At 41.5% G+C, this 18736-nt stretch overlaps 1 protein-coding gene across 4 annotated transcripts in view; it reads right to left on the bottom strand.

Moving 5' to 3' along the window:
- Positions 1–3897: 3897 nt before the first annotated feature.
- The window catches only part of LOC105940442 (protein NLRC3), a 38596-nt gene continuing 23757 nt past the window's right edge, over positions 3898–18736 (bottom strand). For 3 of the 4 annotated variants that reach the window (XM_024803720.2, XM_024803721.2, XM_076888618.1), the window contains 7 exons: positions 11361–11534; positions 8920–9093; positions 7452–7625; positions 7020–7193; positions 5720–5893; positions 5467–5642; positions 3898–5331 (listed from right to left, as the gene is read on the bottom strand). In XM_024803720.2, coding sequence (XP_024659488.1) covers positions 5480–5642; positions 5720–5893; positions 7020–7193; positions 7452–7625; positions 8920–9093; positions 11361–11534 — 1033 coding nt within the window. In that variant the 3' untranslated portion in view covers positions 3898–5331; positions 5467–5479. Of the gene's footprint in view, positions 5332–5466; positions 5643–5719; positions 5894–7019; positions 7194–7451; positions 7626–8919; positions 9094–11360; positions 11535–18736 lie in introns of those variants that run through there. The other variant, XR_003024540.2, reaches the window with a different exon arrangement.

Raw genomic sequence — 18736 nt, 5'->3', positions numbered from 1 at the left:
TGTTCCTAGAGTATTTAAAAGTAGAATGGGAGGGAGAGCCTTCAGTTTTCAGGCCCCTCTTCTGTGGAACCAGCTTCCAGTTTGGATTCAGGAGACAGACACTATCTCTACTTTTAAGATTAGGCTTAAAACTTTCCTTTTTGCTAAAGCATATAGTTAGGGCTGGACCAGGTGACCCTGAATCCTCCCTTAGTTATGCTGCAATAGACATAGGCTGCCGGGGGATTCCCATGATGCATTGAGTTTTTCCTTTCCAGTCACCTTTCTCACTCACTATGTATTAACAGACCTCTCTGCATTGAATCATATCTGTTATTAACCTCTGTCTCTCTTCCACAGCATGTCTTTTATCCTGTCTTCCTTCTCTCACCCCAACCGGTCGCAGCAGATGGCCACCCCTCCCTGAGCCTGGTTCTGCCGGAGGTTTCTTCCTGTTAAAAGGGAGTTTTTCCTTCCCACTGTTGCCAAAGTGCTTGCTCATAGGCAGTGTTGGGGAGTAACGGAATACATGTACCGCCGTTACGTATTTAGAATACAAAATATGAGTAACTGTATTCCGTTACAGTTACCGTTTAAAAAGGTGGTATTCAGAATACAGTTACTTTGTTGAAATAAATGGAATACACTGGGGTACTTTCCTGTTTCATTTTGTCGCGGGTCAGGACTGTTTGGGTTTTGTTTGACAGCTACGTTCTTTTGTTCCAGGCGGCAGCGTTACGGTTGCCATGGTTACAGGGCGACGCTCTCTCTCTCTGCGACTGTGTGTTTCCTGGGTGAGAGAGCGCCTTTTCGTTGTTGTTGTTGTTGTGCTAAGCTAACAGGCAGAATGCTACAAGCATAGCTCTAAAGAATGTAGCATCATGTTCAGTGTAGTCCGTGCTGCTGGGAGAATGGACTGCCATACACGTTATGTGTCTGTGAGCGCTAGGAGGGAGAAAAAGGGGAGTGGAAAGGAACGAGCAGTCATCGAGCAAAAACGGGAGCTGGAAGCATGTAAATATAATAATAACCACTGCAGCCAAGAAGAGTGCCTGACGAGCCCAGTTGTAAGTAAGCTATTAAGACTCGACTGTACACTGTGTTCGTGTTTTCCTCCGAAAACAACAAGTTCCGTTGGAGCAGCCTTTCAACGCCTCTCTCTGTCTGTCGCAAGAAAAGTTGACCCACACAACAAAGTAGAGCTATTTTTCGGCTACCAGCCGACAGGGACCCCGCCGTATTATGCTGGGCTTACACTGTGCGATTTTTTCAGTCGCGCGATTCAGCTCCTGCTCAAACTGTACGATTGACTCGCAGGGGTTAGAAGTTCATAGGTCACGATGCAGGGTCTCACACTATACGGCCTGATGCTCTGATGCGACCTGAGTGCTCACACTGTGCGTCCATAAAAATGAAGGTTATAACAGAAATTCTGTCGCTCGCTCTCCCTCTCCGTCTTTCACTCACACAGACACACCACCACCATCAACTTTGCTAAATTGCTAATGAAAAACATTGGTCAGGCAGCTGTGATTGAGCAGCAGTGTCGATCCAACTATTTTCACGGTTGTTGTGGTCGTGATAATTTTGTGAGGCCACATCGAAAGGGCTCGGATGGTTCTACAGGTTGTGCCTCCATCGCTTGTGTCCAGATCACACGCTGCACTGCCGTGCTACGCCGTCTTTTTCGCTGACATTTGTGTTTGCGCGTGCGCAGTGTGGCAAACTGCGGCGACACCCTCACGACCAAGCGATTGATGATCGGGAGCTGGTCGTGAGGTGTCAATCGCTTCTCGTTACCCCACGTATACTACACGATGCACGACGCACGATGAAGGCCAAAATCGGGCCGATCGCCAAAACGATCGCACGACTCAAAAATCGGCTCAAAATGGGCCAAAAATCGCACAGTGTGAGCCCAGCATTAGTCAGAGGTCCCTTTACTACAGTTTCTGAGTCGCGGACCTTCAGTAATAGTAATAAATCACACAGCAACAGTACATTCACGTTCACGGGCAGGGATAGCTCAGTAGGTAAAGTGGTCGCCCCATGATCGGAAGGTCGGCGGTTCGAATCCACTTAACGGCTACCCTGAGGTACCCCTGAGCAAGGTACCGTCCCTACACACTGCTCCCCGGGCGCCTGCTTAGTGGGCTGCCCACTGCTTCACTGAGTGAATGGGTCAAATGCAGAGAAAAACAAGTAATTTCCCCATGGGGATCAATAAAGTATCCATTATTATTATTATTATTATTGTAAAAAGCATGATAATATTGTAGCGGGTCAGGGCTGTTCGGGGTTCTGCTTGTACAGTTATGTTTTGTGTATGTTGCCATGGTGACGGGTGACGCCCTCTCGCTGCGACGGTGTGTCCTTCCGGGGTCAGAGGGCGCCCTATGTGTGTTGTGGTTGCCGCGCTGAGCAGTTAGCTAGTGGCAGTGTGTTCTTCTGCAAATGTAATAAACGGCTGTGCTCCCTGGCTAGCTCACGGGAAGCAAGACCAAACGATACCTCCGTCTCCTCCTTGTCTGAACTCGCCACAATATATTAAGTAATCCAAAGTATTCAGAATACGTTACTGTCATTGAGTAACGTAACGGAATAGGTTACAGAATACATTTTGGGGCATGTATTCTGTATTCTGTAATGGAATACATTTTAAAAGTAACCTTCCCAACACTGCTCATAGGGGGTCATATGATTGTTGGGTTTTTCTCTGTATCTATGAAGCGCCTTGAGGCAACTTATGTTGTGATTTGGCGCTATATAAATAAAATTGAATTGAATTGAATTGATGTTGATGTTAATGTGGTCTACTCTGTACTTGTGTTTGGTTCAGCCAGTCATTTCAGTTCAGCCAGTCATCCTATGTTCGGTTCAGCTGCTCGTGATAATAAACACCAGCCTTCACCTACCTGTGAGTCCAGCGTTTGGGTCCTCCTTTCCTCACCCACACAGTACCCACTGACAATTCATCCTCAAGCATCCAGGTAAGTAAATCTCCAAAGGTTGATTCTGCTTATCTGGATGTAGCGTTTTCAGTGGGAGAAACATTTTGTCACTCATCCAAGTGACCTCTTCAGTCTCAGCTGACTGCAAGCTTAACCAATCTTATAAACAGTACATTTGCATAATGACTGAAACCAGCCCAGTGAAGGAACAATGGGCTGGGAGGTCAGTTCCTTCATCAGAATTATGCAAATTCTCATGAGAGCAACAGGACCACTCTCAGCATCGACCAGGTGTGTTTGCTTTTGGAACTGTGTCTTCATTCCACCTACTTCACATACAAGGGTCAGTACTACAGGCAGAAACATGGGTGTGCCATGGGCTCCCTAGTTTCACCCATTGTGGCCAATTTGTACATGGAAGAAGTGGGAAAGAGGGCTTTGTTATCCTACCCTGAAACAACACCAAGCCATTGGTTCAGGCATGTGGATGACACCTGGGTGCATTTTTAAATACATATTTGGCCTTGTATGATAAACATTGTCCATTGGTATCATTTAAGTATAAGAAAAAGAATAAGAATATGAAACCTTGGATAACTAAGGGTCTTGCAAATGCATGTAAAAAGAAAAATAATTTATATAGGAATTATATAACACAGAGAACTAAGAATGCGGAAATGAAATATAAAGTTTATAAAAATAAGTTGGTATTAATATTGAGGAAAGCCAAGAAAGACTACTATAATAAACTTTTTCAGGAAAACAAGAATAATATTAAGGGCATTTGGAATATTTTTAAGGAGGTATTGGGTAACAAGAACACACCCTTAGATCGGCCTAATTATTTTATTAAGAATAATCAAGTTGTCGAAGACAAGACTGAAGTAGTAAACGAATTCAATTCCTTTTTTCTAAATGTTGGACCTAAAGGTCGTTCTACAAAGTATTGACTCAGGGGGCTGAATAATTACGCACACCCCACTTTGTAGTTATTTATTTATAAAAAATGTTTGGAATCATGTATGATTTTCATTCCACTTCTCACCTGTACACCACTTTGTATTGGTCTTTCACATTGAATTTCAATAAAATTGATTCATCTTTGTCGCTGTAATGTGACAAAATGTGGAAACGTTCAAGGTGGCCGAATACTTTTAACATCCATGTAGATGCTAAAAATGACACATTCCAGATCTTGTTTTAACATATGGCATAGAAAATGAACATTTAAGAATTTTTCTTGAAAACCCTCTCTTGTCTAGTAATTTCCAGATAACATTTAAATTGCCTTGGTAAATCATGCACTTGATGGTGACCTGTGTAATCGGCTTGAAGTTGTTCTGCATTGTTGTTAACAACATTACCACTGAATTCCTGATGAAAGCTCTTAGGGTCCTGTTGATGTTGTATAGTTCTACGCATTCCACTATCGATCTGCATGGTGTTGAGTTTTCCACTCTGGTGTTTCTGCTAATTTCTATCTCTGCCTTTATTGAGCCATATGCCTGTTCATCTTAGCCACTATGATGCCCGACAGGAGCTTCCATGTGGTACTGAAAATCTGAGGCAGGTTATTGGCTGGTAGTTGGATTGGACAGATCCCTTCTGAGGACCCTTGGGGATCAGGACTGCCCACTGTTCGATTAGCTTTTATGGTTGCGTTTAACCATTAGCAGCTACTCTGTGTTGGATGTCTACAACTGTGATGTTACTGGATCCTGTTCAGGGACCTTGCTGTAATCTTCTCCCAGCTCTGTTAGCCACAGGTTGCATCCTTCTCCCATTAGGTCTTCCAGTATTGTTCTGTCTCCAGCCTTGGTGGGGCTTTTCTCATATTGTTCATCTGACACTGAGAGTACACCTTGGATGGTTCAGTGGAGAACATCTTGTTTGTTATAATGGCTTCTATCTCTCTGGTTTACCATTTCAAGTGAATGAGTCTTTGCTTGGCAGTTTCTAAGGCCTCAGGTATTGGCAGCTTGCTGTACCTAGCATTCCTTTTTACATCACATCTTTGTGCAGCTCTGATAGTTGGCTAACTGCCCTCCATGCTACATTGATCTTGGCCTCTAGTTTCATTCTCCATTAAAAGTACTGCTTTTTATCTTGTAGCCAAGCATAGTAGTGATCCCTGCCAACAAGGTGTAGGGTGTAGTTGGTCATGGTAGGGATTTCCCATAATGGTGCATTCACATCTTCTTATAGACCTTACGACTGTAGTTCACTGAATCAAATGAAAGCCTTTATATAAATTTAAATAAAGACATCAAATGACTATCTAAGGGAAGGAAGACAAAATAAAATAATAAGTAATTCTAGGATGTTTGAATATGAACTCAGGGTGGTGATAGGCAGCTTAATGAAGGATGTCTCCTCCTCCATACTCCAGGTTCATGTAAACCTGCATGGATCAAAACAACAAATTACTTTTGGGTCAACTCAGAAATTATTCTAAATAAACATTTGACAAACGACTTTCTGTTGGTGGCTAGTTTTGAAATCTGTCCAAAATAGGCAAGTCTATTACTTTACTGACCTGACCAGAGTCTTTAATGAAGTGCCTTCAGAGACCAAAACATCAGCTTCAGTTCTTCATCAGTTTTCTTTAACTTGTTCAAACTCAGGTCAAGCACTCTTAGGGGACATTGGGTCGAGTTAAGAGCTAAGGACAGATAATCGCAGCCTTTATCTGTAATCTGACAGTCCTTTATCCTGTAGAAGGAAAGATTTTTATTTAACAGTGACTGCTGTTTTTTATAGTCTCCACATAGGGAAAATAGATATTATACCTTAGAGTCTTAAGTCTAAAGTTTTGAGTCGACAATCCAATCGACAGAAGCTTTACTCCTGAATCTTGTAGTTTGTTGTGACTCAGGTCTAGCTCTCTCAGATAGGTGGGATTCGACTTTAGAGCTGAAGCCAAAGAAGCACAGCCATTTTCCATAATCAGACAGTCCTTCAGCCTATGGAAATATAAAAAAAAAATACAATAAAGCGCAGTTCACCTTTCATGCCCTCACTCTTTCGCAGATTTTTTGTGCATTTTTGCATACTTTTTTTTTTAAACAGCGCATTGTGTTCTGCGACGTGATAGGCTATAGATCACTGTCAATCAATCTCATTCCGCGTCTCCTGTACAATACAGAATGCGTTATGCTTGTCAAAGTTACATAAATCTTTGATCGCTACTGAAGTACCGTACTATATATTTGTAGGTTTTCTCTCCAACAAACACAACAATGTCGACGAAACATTTTGCACCATCAAAGGCACCTGTGGTAGCACCCAAAAGGCAGAGGAAGATGATAACCATCGAACAAAAAGTAGGACTTCTGGAAATGTTAAGGGAAGGTAGAAGTTACCGTATTTTTCAGACTATAAGGCACACTGGAGTATAAGACGAAACAAAAACAGTCAGAGAAGTCAAACTTTACTCAATTCATTCTTCTTGCTTCCTCTACTTCCCTACCATTGATTCATTAATATTGAATTCTCTCTCAGCTACACTCTTCCCATGTTCTGGAAATGAAAACAGGGATTGAGCTTTTGTTTAATTCTATAATACTGGACCTATTCTTCTACGAAGGTTTGAACTTTGAGAATGTTTAAACAAGAGAGAAAAGTGTGAAAATGGTCATGCCTGTCTGAGAAATGTGTAGGGATTTTACAGCATTACAGCATCTATAATAATTGTAAGAAATAAAGCTGACTACTTTGCAGGCTATTTTTAGAATGTAACTCCCGGGATAAATGAGGGACCATTGTAATGGATTGCGCAGCAGTAAGTGATATATATATATATATATATATATATATATATATGTGTATGTATATATATATATATATATATATATATATATATGTATGTATATATATATATATATATATATATATATATATATATATATATATATGTATGTATATATATATATATATATATATATATATATATATATATATGTGTGTGTGTGTGTGTGTGTGTGTATATGTATATGTGTGTGTGTATGTATGTATATATATGTATATATATATGCAAAATAATTATTCCTGGGATTCAGACTCTGCAAAAGGAGAAATTTGATTTTTTACCTTAAAGTCGTCAGGCTACAATTTCGATTCTCCAGCCCAGCAGACAGAAGTTTTACTCCTGAGTCATGCAATTTGTTGTGGCTCAAGTCTAGCTCTGTCAGACAGGAAGAGACTGACTTCAGAACTGAGCCCAGAAATGTACAGCAGCTTCCTGGTAGTTCACAGTGAGTAAGTCTGAAATTACAGTACATTTATTTACAATTCAGTCACAAAATTTTGCTCGTCATGTAATGTTACTGGCAGTAGTCCTGACTTTTTTAATTGTCTGGTGAGTCTGAGAATAGACAAGTCACTGCAGAACAATTTGAAGAATTATTATTAATTCTTTACACTTAGAATTATTGAATAAAGGTTACTATAAAGGAGACCTTTATAGTAAACCTAGATTACTTTGGATGAGATTATAGATATGTGACACTGTCAAACACAGACCTCAAGGTTTCCAGTCTACATTTTGGACTTTCTAGTCCAGCTGAAAGCTGCTCCACTCCTGATTCCTGTAGCTCGTTTTGACTCAGGTCCAACTCTTTCAGATAGCACAAATTGTACTTCAGAGCTGAACCTAAATGAACACAGCTGATCTCTGACAAACTGCAGGACCTTAGTCTGAGTTTATAAAAGAAAAAAAAGGAAAAAATATCAAAAACACAACAAATTTTTCTAAGTAAATATTTTTCAAAAAGGTTCTTTTGACATGAAATCTCACCAGATATCGATAACAACGCATCCAATTCACACATGAAAAGATACCAAAACTGAAAATCTTAGAAATATGGTATCTAACTAGAGTCTTACTCTGGATGGCATTACCTGTGCCTCCAGTAATGCTATGAGGAACCTTGGATTCATTTTTGACCAGGATATGTCCTTCAACGCACATACTAAACAAATATTTAGGACTGCTTTCTTAACAGGCCCCTTATTTTATCTTAATGACCTTATATTACCATATCAACCTATTAGAGCACTCCGCTCTCACACTGCAGGCTTACTTGTTGTTCATAGAGTATTTAAAAGTAGAATGGGAGGCAGAGCCTTCAGTTTTCAGGCCCCTCTTCTGTGGAACCAGCTTCCAGTTTGGATTCAGGAGACAGACACTATCTCTACTTTTAAGATTAGGCTTCAAAATTTCCTTTGTTTTCCTTTTGCTAAAGCATATAGTTAGAGCTGGATCAGGTGACCCTGAATCCTCCATTAGTTATGCTGCAATAGGCGTAGGCTGTTGGAGGATTTCCATGCTGCACTGGGTGTTTCTTCTGGACTCACCCTTCTCTCTCCCAATATGTGTTAATAGACCTATCGGCATTGAATAATTAGTTTTTATAAATTTCTGTCTCTCTTCCACAGCATGTCTGTAAAGTCTTTCTTCCCTTTCCCCAACCAGTTGCAGAATATGATTCTTTTGCTGTTGAAAGGGACTTTTTCGTTTATACTGTCACCAACGTGTTTGTTTAGGGGGTTATATGATCGTTGGGGTTTTTTCCCCTCTGCATGTATTATTGTAGCTTCTAGCTTACAATATAAAACTCTTGTTTTGATTTGGTGCTGTGTAAATAAAAGTGCATTGAATTGAATTGCATGTGTTTATTATTATTTGTTTGTTTATTTATTTATGTTAAGGTTAAATCTTGCTTTTTTCCGCCTTTCTTCTTGTTTGATGCTTTTGGGCAATTTGAAGAAACTGTGAATAATACTTTACATTTTAAAGCCAGCCAGCTATTGTCAACTAATACATTCATATGATAGAGTCTTCCAAAAAGACACAAACTTTTGCCAACATGTGCATCAAATTCCAGGCTTTTGGTTTTGGGTATACAGTACCTCTTAGTTACCATTTTAGAAATCAAATAAAATTATTTCATGTATATCATTAAAAAAATATCTAAATATTGTTTCAGACCTCAAAGTCTCTAGTCTCCAGTCAGGACTCTGTAATCCAGCAGAAAGTCCTGCCACTGCTACATCATGCAGGTTGTTTCTGCTCAGGTCCAGTTCTCTCAGGTGGGAGGGGTTAGACTTCAGCGCTGAGACCAGAGAATCACAACTGATCTCTGTTAGTCCACAGTTAGCAAGTCTGTTGTTACAGAATAATACCAAGCAGAAAAGGTTAACATTATTATCATGTAAAATTACTCAAATATGCTTCACTGATCAGTAATAGAAGTTGATCTATATATTGTAACAAATGTACAACAAATAAATTGAGGACTTTTTTTGTATATTTGCCTGCACAATTTCAAGAAGAATACTACTCACAGCACAAAAAGTAATGTACTTTCAAACCAAAACTAGAAACTATTAAAAGTAATTTGAAGTGCATCCAGAAAATATTCACAGGGCTTTACTTTTTCCAGCAGTGCAGTCGGTTTTGGGGGAATTGCCAGGAGAGGATGGTAGACAGCTGGTAACCTTGGTTTAATCATGCCTGCCCTATTTAAGCAGTACGTCGGGACTCAAATGAGTGGAGAGTTGGAGGAGAGAACCAGCAGCAGCAATGACAGCAACAATGTGCTGGTGGTGGCAACATCACCTGGCAGCCACCCACACAGTGGTTGCTGCGGCTGTTGCCCTTGCCGGTGGGAGTGGGCCCAGGTAGCAGCTCTCAGCTTCCCTGTGACACCGAGGATATCCTTTGAGTAAGTGTACTGAGCAAGGATGATCAAGGGAGGTCAAGAGCTAGTAACCATTGTTCAATCATGCCTTCCCTGTTTAAGCAGCACGCCAAGACTCAGAAGTAGAGTGTGGGAGGAGACGAGCAGCAGCAGCAATGACAGCAACAACAACGTGCCGGTTGTGGAAACATCATGTTTTCGACATTTCTGTGGTTTTTCTGCAGCAATGGCTACATTGCTGCTGGATTATAATCAATTAACCTATCCCCACAAGCTGCATGTCTTTGGACGGTGGGAGGAAGCCGGAGTACCCGGAGAGAACCCACGCAAACACGGGGAGAACATGCAAACTCCACACAGAAAGACCCCGGCCTGATGGTGGAATTGAACTCAGGACCTTCTTGCTGTGCGGCAACAGTGCTAACCACCGTGCCACCGTGCTGCCCTGTATACAGTTTATTTATTTTATTTTATTTTATTTACACAATAAAAAATAAATAAACTGTATACAGTTTATTTATTTTTTATTGTGTAAATTAAATTTTTGTAAAACTAAGGTTCCATGTGTCACTGTTGAAGTGGGGCATTAATCAGTGTGATGCCACTTGTAAACATGTTGCATGTGTGGGGTTTCCCAGCCAGAGCTGCATGGACTCCACACTGGTGAGGCACACTTTCTGTAGCTCCTCTCCCTGTACTAAATTGTACATTTAAATTTGTTGTATTTTTCTTTGCTAAGTATTAGTTCTTATGGCTAAAAGCTCCCAAAGTGTTTTTGATTGCTTTGAACGAGACAAATAGTAATTGGAACTTCATTTTATCTGTTACACCATCCGTTTATGTGGTCCTTACTTGTGCTAAACAGGGATGAGGAGAGGCCTGCTGTTGCTGTGTGACACTGATTTTGCTGCTGCACTTTGTCTTGTATAGTAAATGTATAGGTTTTGTTTTATGTGTATAATGAGTTCATGACCTGAGGCTGCACACTGAATAGTATTTTCAGCCATGTTGAGAAAAGTTAAAGTTGTTTGAATATGTATTGTGTAATTGATTGATTGATTGATTGGTAATTTATTTCAACATGTGAACAATATACAAGTACATTTAGAAAAGAAATGAGAGTAATTGATCCATCTTAGTGGGGATTTAAATATTACAAGTTATTATTAATGGCTTCATATTTGTCTCTGTTTTACCCCACTATAACATTTGATTTTAAAGTGGCTGTTGGGAGAATCCACACCGTTGTTTTGATAGATTGTATTTTCTTTTATATATTGTAAGCAGAGCTGCATGGACTCCACACTGGGATGAGGAGAGGCCTGCTGTTGCTGAGTGACACTGATTTTGCTGCTGCACTTTGTCTTTTAGAAATAAATCCAGTTTCCAGCCAGTCTGTGTCTGTCGTCACAACGCAGTCAACCATTTGAAATCTGCTACACCAAGCTTGTAACATTATACCCAAGAGGGCCTGAGGCTGTAATTGCTGCCAAAGGTGCTTCAACAAAGTATATAGAATTTTGAGGTGAAAAAATGAATTTAATCACTTTTGGAATGTAAGATGACAAAATGTGCAAGTGAAGCACTGTGAATACTTTCTGGATACACTATGTTTTAAACTTGAAAGTCGTAAACACAGGTTTCCACACAGCCCCAAATCACCACTAAAAAGTTATTTGTGACTAAAAGTTGTGATTTATGAGGTTCAAAAGGCAAAAATTAAACTAACACCAGTGTTTTAAGTCGACAGTTTGGACTCTCCAGTCCAGTAGACAGCTGCTTCAGTCTTGAATCCTGCAGTTTACTTCCTGTCAGGTCAAGCTCCGTCAGGTGGGAGGGGTCAGACTTCAGGGCAGAGGCCACAACTTTGTAGTGAGTCTCTGACAGCCAACATTCAGAAAGTCTGAGATTGAAGAAACAATGGAAGTCAGGGATTTATCCTAAATACTAAGGACAGAAAACAAAAATGGCAATCACTGTAAATGGAAAGTTAAAAAAGTGCACTGTGGAGCACTCATAGCTGTTGAGTCATATTTATCTCATGGAAGACCAAAGTGAGTGGATGTCAACGGACACCTACCTACCCACTGTGGCCTCTCACGGTCATGTTTGTTAGTACATTAATAATAAAAAATACACATTATAAAGGATAAGTGGAAGAGAATGAATGGATGGAACATCATAAAGGTAATTGAGCTATAGAAGAATAAATACGTTATCCCACAATGAACAGCAATTAAAGGTACAGTGCCACAAGTGGCTGGTAAGGGCCTTATACTACAATAGAATAGAATAGAATAGAATAGAATAGAATAGAATAGAATAGCCAACTTATTATCATTTAGTGCATACACCGGTTACTGCAGGTTAGAACGAAATTTCAGTGCATTTATGTGCAATTAATAGCATGCACAGCAACTATGAAATCGTGATGAAAAACAAAGAAGAGTAAATAAGTTATGAAATAACGAAGTTTGTTAAAAATCAGTCAAAGGAAAGCAGACATTGTGAAGGATTTGTCTTGGGACACATGAGGCTGAGAGAATCTTTTTACTGTCATATGCTAAAAATACAATAAGTATTATATGCTGTCCCTTTCAGTGAAAATAAAGCAATCTAACTATTCACACAGACAGACACCATGTCCAGCTGGTTAGCCACAGGATCTCTGGTCGTCATTCTCAACCACCTTTGGGGATGTATCCCATTTTGAACTCAGAACTTGCCAAGCAAAGACTTCAAAGACCAAGTAAAGACTAAGGCCTCAGGTATGGGAAGCTTGCTATACTTCTTAGGCATCCCTGTCTTCATCACACCTTTCTGCAGCACTAGTAGTTGGCTAACTTCCCTTTGTGTTGCCTTTATCTTGGCCTCTAGTCTCTTACTCCATGGAGGGTACCGCTCGTTGTGGCTGTTGATCTTGTAGCCAAGCATCTCAGTGATCACTGCTGCCGTGGTGTAGATTAACTGGTTGGTTTTGGTGATGGTCGCTGTAGGATTTTTTAGTAGACCTTCAAAGGACACTTCCTACAGTCTTGGTAATCAGCCATGGAGGGCCCAGGTTTCCAGCTTAGTTATAATCCTGCTCTCACACTCAACACCTTCAATGCCCAGATGTTCTTGGGACTTGGTACCCAATCTCAGAGGGTGGGGATAATGACATCGCCCCGCTTACTTGACATCCTGGCTCCCCCTTGCCAGGTGTTAAAGATTCCATGGGTCCCACATACTCTTCATGTTATATCTTCCTATTCTCATTCCTTGACCCCTTTATGCTTACTTGTTCCAGTAGCCAGGACACCAGGACACCTGACATGTAACTTGTTAACCCAGACAATATCCAAGCCTGGCTTCAGTTATATATATCTCACACATATCCGAGATAGGCATGGGAATTAGAGGGGCCTAGCCTGGGGACCCTTACTGGATACATATGCTCTAGTCAAGAGTGCGACCCCCACTGCTTTATTTAATTATTTTTCTTAATCAGAATCAGAAAAAGAATACTTTATTTATCCCAAAGGATTTTAAAGGTTACAGCAGGCAGCTCGCTAATGGCGCATGCACACTTACAAAGGAACCTTCTGACCAAGCTTTACTCAAACATCACATTGGGAAGACATGTCAGAGAGGTAGGCTAATAGGAAAAAACAACAAAAATACATAACATGAGGTCAGAAGAGAAGAAAAAAAAAACTCCACTAAGACTGAGCTCCTAATGGGAGAACAGTTTGAGAACAGAAACGGTGCGTTGGTGGTTCTTTGTGTCTGGGGGTGGGCGTCCGGGTACACACCGGCTCACTCCTTGGCGGCCGCTTATCGGGGCCTGGAGCCTGGGGCTCGCTCGGGCCACTTCGGAGGTGGGGTGCCCCCGGCCTCTCGGCCTGGGGCTCGGTCACTCAGGCACAGCTGGCTGCCAGCGGAGCTCACGGGCCCGTCACTGCAACCCCCCCTGGCTTCTGCTCCGCGGCTGCTGAGTGACCCCTCATCTGGGACTCTCCTCAGCTCTTACTGGGACAGTGGCGCGGCTGCCCCTCTGTTGGTCTTCCTTGGTCTCTTGTGTTCTGGGGGCCTCTGGATGTCTGGAGTTTTGATCTCCTCCATACCTGCTTCATACCCTGGAGGACGGGGCTGTGGCTCCCCACACTCCCTAGCAGATCGTTACATGGAGAAACCTTTGGAATGCAAGCATGCTGATCCACACAGGTATGCACACAGGTGTACACACGGGTATTCACAGACACGGACTACAGCTTTCTTGGCTGCTGCCTCAAAGCACATTGTGCGCTGTCTATCTTGCGTGCTGCACAATATCGTTTATTATTTAGTATCTACTGATATCTACTGCTAGCTAGTTTATTGTGATGCTGCCATTTTTTTTTTAGTATGTTGCTCTTTGTTGTTTGCTTTCTCTTCTGTTTTTTTTCTCCATACAGGTGACCCAGGTGTTTTGTTTTCTTTGTTTGTTTGTTTTTTGTTTTGTTTTTTCTTTCTTCCCCCCTTCTCACCGTCTCTTCTCCCCTTTGGTTTTCTTTCTCTCCCTCTCTTTCTTTCATTCTTTCCCCCTGTCCTATCCCACAGTCATGTCTGTCCCGTTTGTAGCAACTGAAAATAAAATAAATTCATAATTATAATAAAGGTCAATCAAATGGACCAATATGGCAAGGCCATGATGATCCACTTGGTAAAATAAATCCGCTTGGCATCTTTCTTGGCCTTAAGACAACAATTCTGATGGCTAAAGATCCAAACGGGACACAAAAAAAAAAAAAAAAAAAAAAAGAGAACAGAAAAAAAACACCCCAGCACAAAAAGCACCTAACTGTCAATACACCATAGAAACACAAGACGGGCAACAGGGGTGGGTAAGGGTAAGAGACAGCCAGTGTAGACAGTGCATCCGGTCCTGCAGCATGTCTGCACTGGTCCAGTTGACCCGCCATCTGCCCCGGGAGGGAACCAAAGCATGGGAGGAGGCGTTAGATTCGGGGGAGTGGGGGTGATAGTGAGGGTGTATCAGTATCAGTGTACATGTTTTGTGCGTGTGCGTGTATCCCATGCTCAGCTGAGAGAAAGTGTCACCACGCCCGGTTAAGCGAAGGTCAACAGTCTCCAGTGGACCCAGGTGGCCTTGAAGGAGGTACAAAGAGTTCTGACAACAATCCTGTTATCATGGAGAATTTTGTTGTTCTAGTCAGCTTCGACCATGGCAAGCCTTCAGCTGGCGCCACTGGGATAGTTGCATGAGCGAAGATGGTGAATGTTTGGGTTTAGTGCGAACAACTGCATCCAATTTTTTACAGTTGGTCTAATGTCCATCACTGGTCCCCAATTCTCTCAATTCCCATTGTTCTTCTCCAAGATCTTATCCATATTGCATTCAAAACACAGTCTGAGTACTCACAGCCCTGCCAATCGTCTATCATGTTGGCCAGCCTTATGGGATTTTGAACAGCTGTAGCCGCTTCTTGTTCTTCAATAAGCCAGGTCCGAGCCAGCTCCAGTCAGCCAGAAATCTGTTATTGTGGTTCCGCATTGGTAGATGTCCTCCATCGAAAGTGTCACCAGACACACGACGCAACCGACCATTGAGTATCCGGCAGCAAACGTGTCTGCAGGACAATCGGACTCTCCCAAGCCCAGGAGAGTGTCAATTCTGTTACGGGACCAGTTGATCAAATCCATAATTATTTAGATTTTAGAGAACAACACTGAGAAACTCCTTCAGGGATATAGTTAGACTGGAACCCATCGCCAGATCGTCCTGTCTCAGGAAAACCAGGGCCATCACATATGTCCCCTTACATCCAGCCCATCACCTGTTTGACCCACTGGCCTTTGGTCAGCGCTTCCAGACTCACAAACAGCTTCTTCCCCTGGCCCATTCGGACTGTAAACAACACTACTAAAGAAAACTTCACAGAGCAAAGCACAACATTCAACTACTCGTTAGCCTCAAGACAAAAACAAAAAACATAACAAGTAATTTACAAAAACAAATTAATGGAAAGGCTGATCAATTCTAAAACAACATTCTTTGAACACATGAAAGTCAGATCAACCTCCAAGATAATGGATGGAAGAACAAAAGATGGAGCGGACACCTCTAAATGTCAAAAATGACACCACAACAGAACTGTCAGATAGAGCAGGGCGATATGGCCAAAAATATTTATCACGATATATATTTGACAATTTGCGATAATGATATAACTGACAATATAATTGATGCGAGACAAAATACAACTCCACAACTTTACTAGCGCAAAAAAAACCCCATCCATTTATTTTCACTTAAACAAGCAGCTGTTTTTTTTATGTGCATTAAAGCTATATAAAAATTTAACAGTGAAAATGCATATTCCTTGCTGAAAGTTTAACCAAAAGGCATTTCCAGTAGAAATGGGCTGACATATCCTGAGCATAACCATATATAATGTCCACTGAAGTTAAAAAGAGGTGCTTTGCTACATTAAACTGCAGTGTGCCAAATAAAAAAGGTCAAATATGTATTTTTCGGACCATAGGGTGCACGGGATTATAAGACACATTAAGCGAAACAAAGCAGTCAGATAAATCAAACTTTATTGAACTCATTCTTCTTGCTTCCTCCACTTCTGTACTATTGATTCATTAATGCTGTATTCTATCACAGCTGCTCTATTCCCATGTTGCAGTATATTAATGGCTAACTTCGTAATGTGGATGGATTATCTCAGTTGTTCTCCTGACTGAAGTTTGGTCCGTTTACAGCATCCTGCCGTGCAATTGCATTTGTCCCTAACCACCAGGAACCCTCACGTTAACTTTTATCGAGGGGAAAAGTGTTAGCGTTGATTCCTCCAGCTTCACTGTTTATGTTATGCTAACATAGCTGTGTCGCTAGCGATCACGTAGCACATCATTATATACCAGCTAGCCCAACTTCAGTAACCCTACAAACGTCACTGCTGTTTAGTTTCCTGTCTTCATGTATGTTGGAAGTGATAGCAGAGCAGTACGTTTGAATTTTTTCAGAAATCTCTCAGTCAGAACATGCTTTATCATGCTTAGGTAACTAGCGAAACTAGCGAGCTAACTTCCGCTAGCTTCCTGCTAACTTCTAACTTCGTTAAATGTAATAAATTCTTTTTTCATGGATGCCTGGATGTAGAGCTGGGCGATAGAACGATAACGATATGTATCGCGATATAACTTTTACTCGATAGAGAAATTAAGCTATCGCGATAGACCTCGCCGCGCTTGTCCTCTTAAAAAAAAAAAAGGTCAGCCAATCCAAATTAAGTAGCGCAGAGCCGAACCAATCACAGCCGCAGCGTCACGTCGCGTGACTTGTTACGTACAGCACAAGTGCCAAGCCGCACGTGTGTTTGTTTGGGAAGCAGCCAGCGGGTAATGGAGCCAGCGCGTAATGGAGGAAATGAGTGTGCCGACTAGAAAAATCAACCGAGCGTGACCTTAAGAGAAAACAGATGATGGTTCCAATGCCGGAGAGATTGTCGAACGGAAGAGCCATAGAAGCTCCGTAGTGTGAAGGTATTTTGGCTATTTCAAGTCTGACAAAAAATAGAGTAGCGTGCACTGTAAATTGTGCCGAAAACAAGTCTGGAAATACAATAAACTGGTGCATGCGTCACACTGTGCGCCACGTTATTGTTTCGGTGAAATGAATTTCTACAATACTGTTACTGTTAATTCTACTCTCTGCAGTGTTTTAAATGCTTACATATATACACAGTTACTGTCCCTCCACACATACGACTCGGTTCTGCTTCTATGCCCCAGCTTTGTTTACTTTTTCCCACCGAGGCTTCTAGACTTCTGATTGGCCAACATTTCTGCACGGTTAGGAATCTAGCGCCACCTGCTGCTTTGGCATGTTCATAGCAGCGTTTTCCTTCATTTCTGCCTTTATGTGTGGACGGGATTATTTTTTAAAACGAAAACGGAAAATCTCAGTTTTCAAAAATACCCGTGTACGTGTGGACGTAGCCTCAGTCTCTGACTGGAAGCGCTGATTCGTCATTCGGCTTTTGTCAGACTAAAGTAACTGTTAAAACTGTTTGAAAAGCTCAGCTATACAACAAGGAGAGATTGAGAATTTCCTTTTAGTTCTCAGTTTATTTGATATTGACAAAAGTTAGTCAGTTTTGTCTGTTCTTCTGTAAAACAAACTAAGATTTATTTTTAGAATTAATATTTTGTTTCTAAGTGGATTTGACAATTTAGTCTGTTTCGTTTGTTCTATTTTGAAACTTAAACGCTTTAGCAGCTGCCTTTTGTGTAGTTTGCAATATTTGCCTTTATTTATCTGAAAAAGTCTCATGTTCCTTAAGTACATCTACCCTGTTGAACTTATTATGAGAAATAAATATTTAAATCAAAACAAGCTGCTGATTATTTCACATTTTACTTGTGAGCAACGGCACATTTAAATCTTACAAATATAGTTATTTGGCTTATATCGTGATAGATATCGTTATCGACTGAAATGAAAAAAACATATCGTGATATGAAAAAATCTCATATCGCCCAGCTCTACCTGGATGTCAAACTTCATAGTTACACCTGGTAAAGCAGCAATGCTGATCGTTTTATTAAAGACGAAAGAATTTAGACAGTTTTTAGCTCTCTCAGCTCTCAGCGAAGGCGGTCGCACTTCTCCTCTCCTCCTCACCCTTATCTTCCCTGCTTGCCTCTATGTCCTCGTCTTGTCTTGCGTGCATTACTTTCCCTGGAACAGTCTCTCACTGTCGTTCTCTAAACCTAAAAGACAATTATGGATTTGATCAACTGGTCTCTGAGTGCTATTGACACCCTTTTCTCAACGAGAAGTCGGGGCTCGGGAGAGCCTGAGTGCCCTGGAGGGACTTTCCCTGCCGGTTACACGATGGACGGGTGGCAGAACTGGAGGACCGTGTGCCTGGCGGGACTGTCGATCGAGGACGCTGAAGATATCTACCTATTCGGAACCATGATAACAGGGTTCATGCTGATCGGCGTTGGCCTAGCCCTGCTTTATCAGAGAAATAAGAGAGCGGAACCGGCTGTTCAAACCCCCACATGGCTGCCCGCTGGATTCGAAGCGCCGGGACGAGGTGCGAC

Source organism: Maylandia zebra, linkage group LG9 (genome assembly GCF_041146795.1).
Source record: "Maylandia zebra isolate NMK-2024a linkage group LG9, Mzebra_GT3a, whole genome shotgun sequence".
NCBI lineage: Eukaryota > Metazoa > Chordata > Actinopteri > Cichliformes > Cichlidae > Maylandia > Maylandia zebra.
This window is presented reverse-complemented; position numbering and strand designations above follow the sequence as displayed.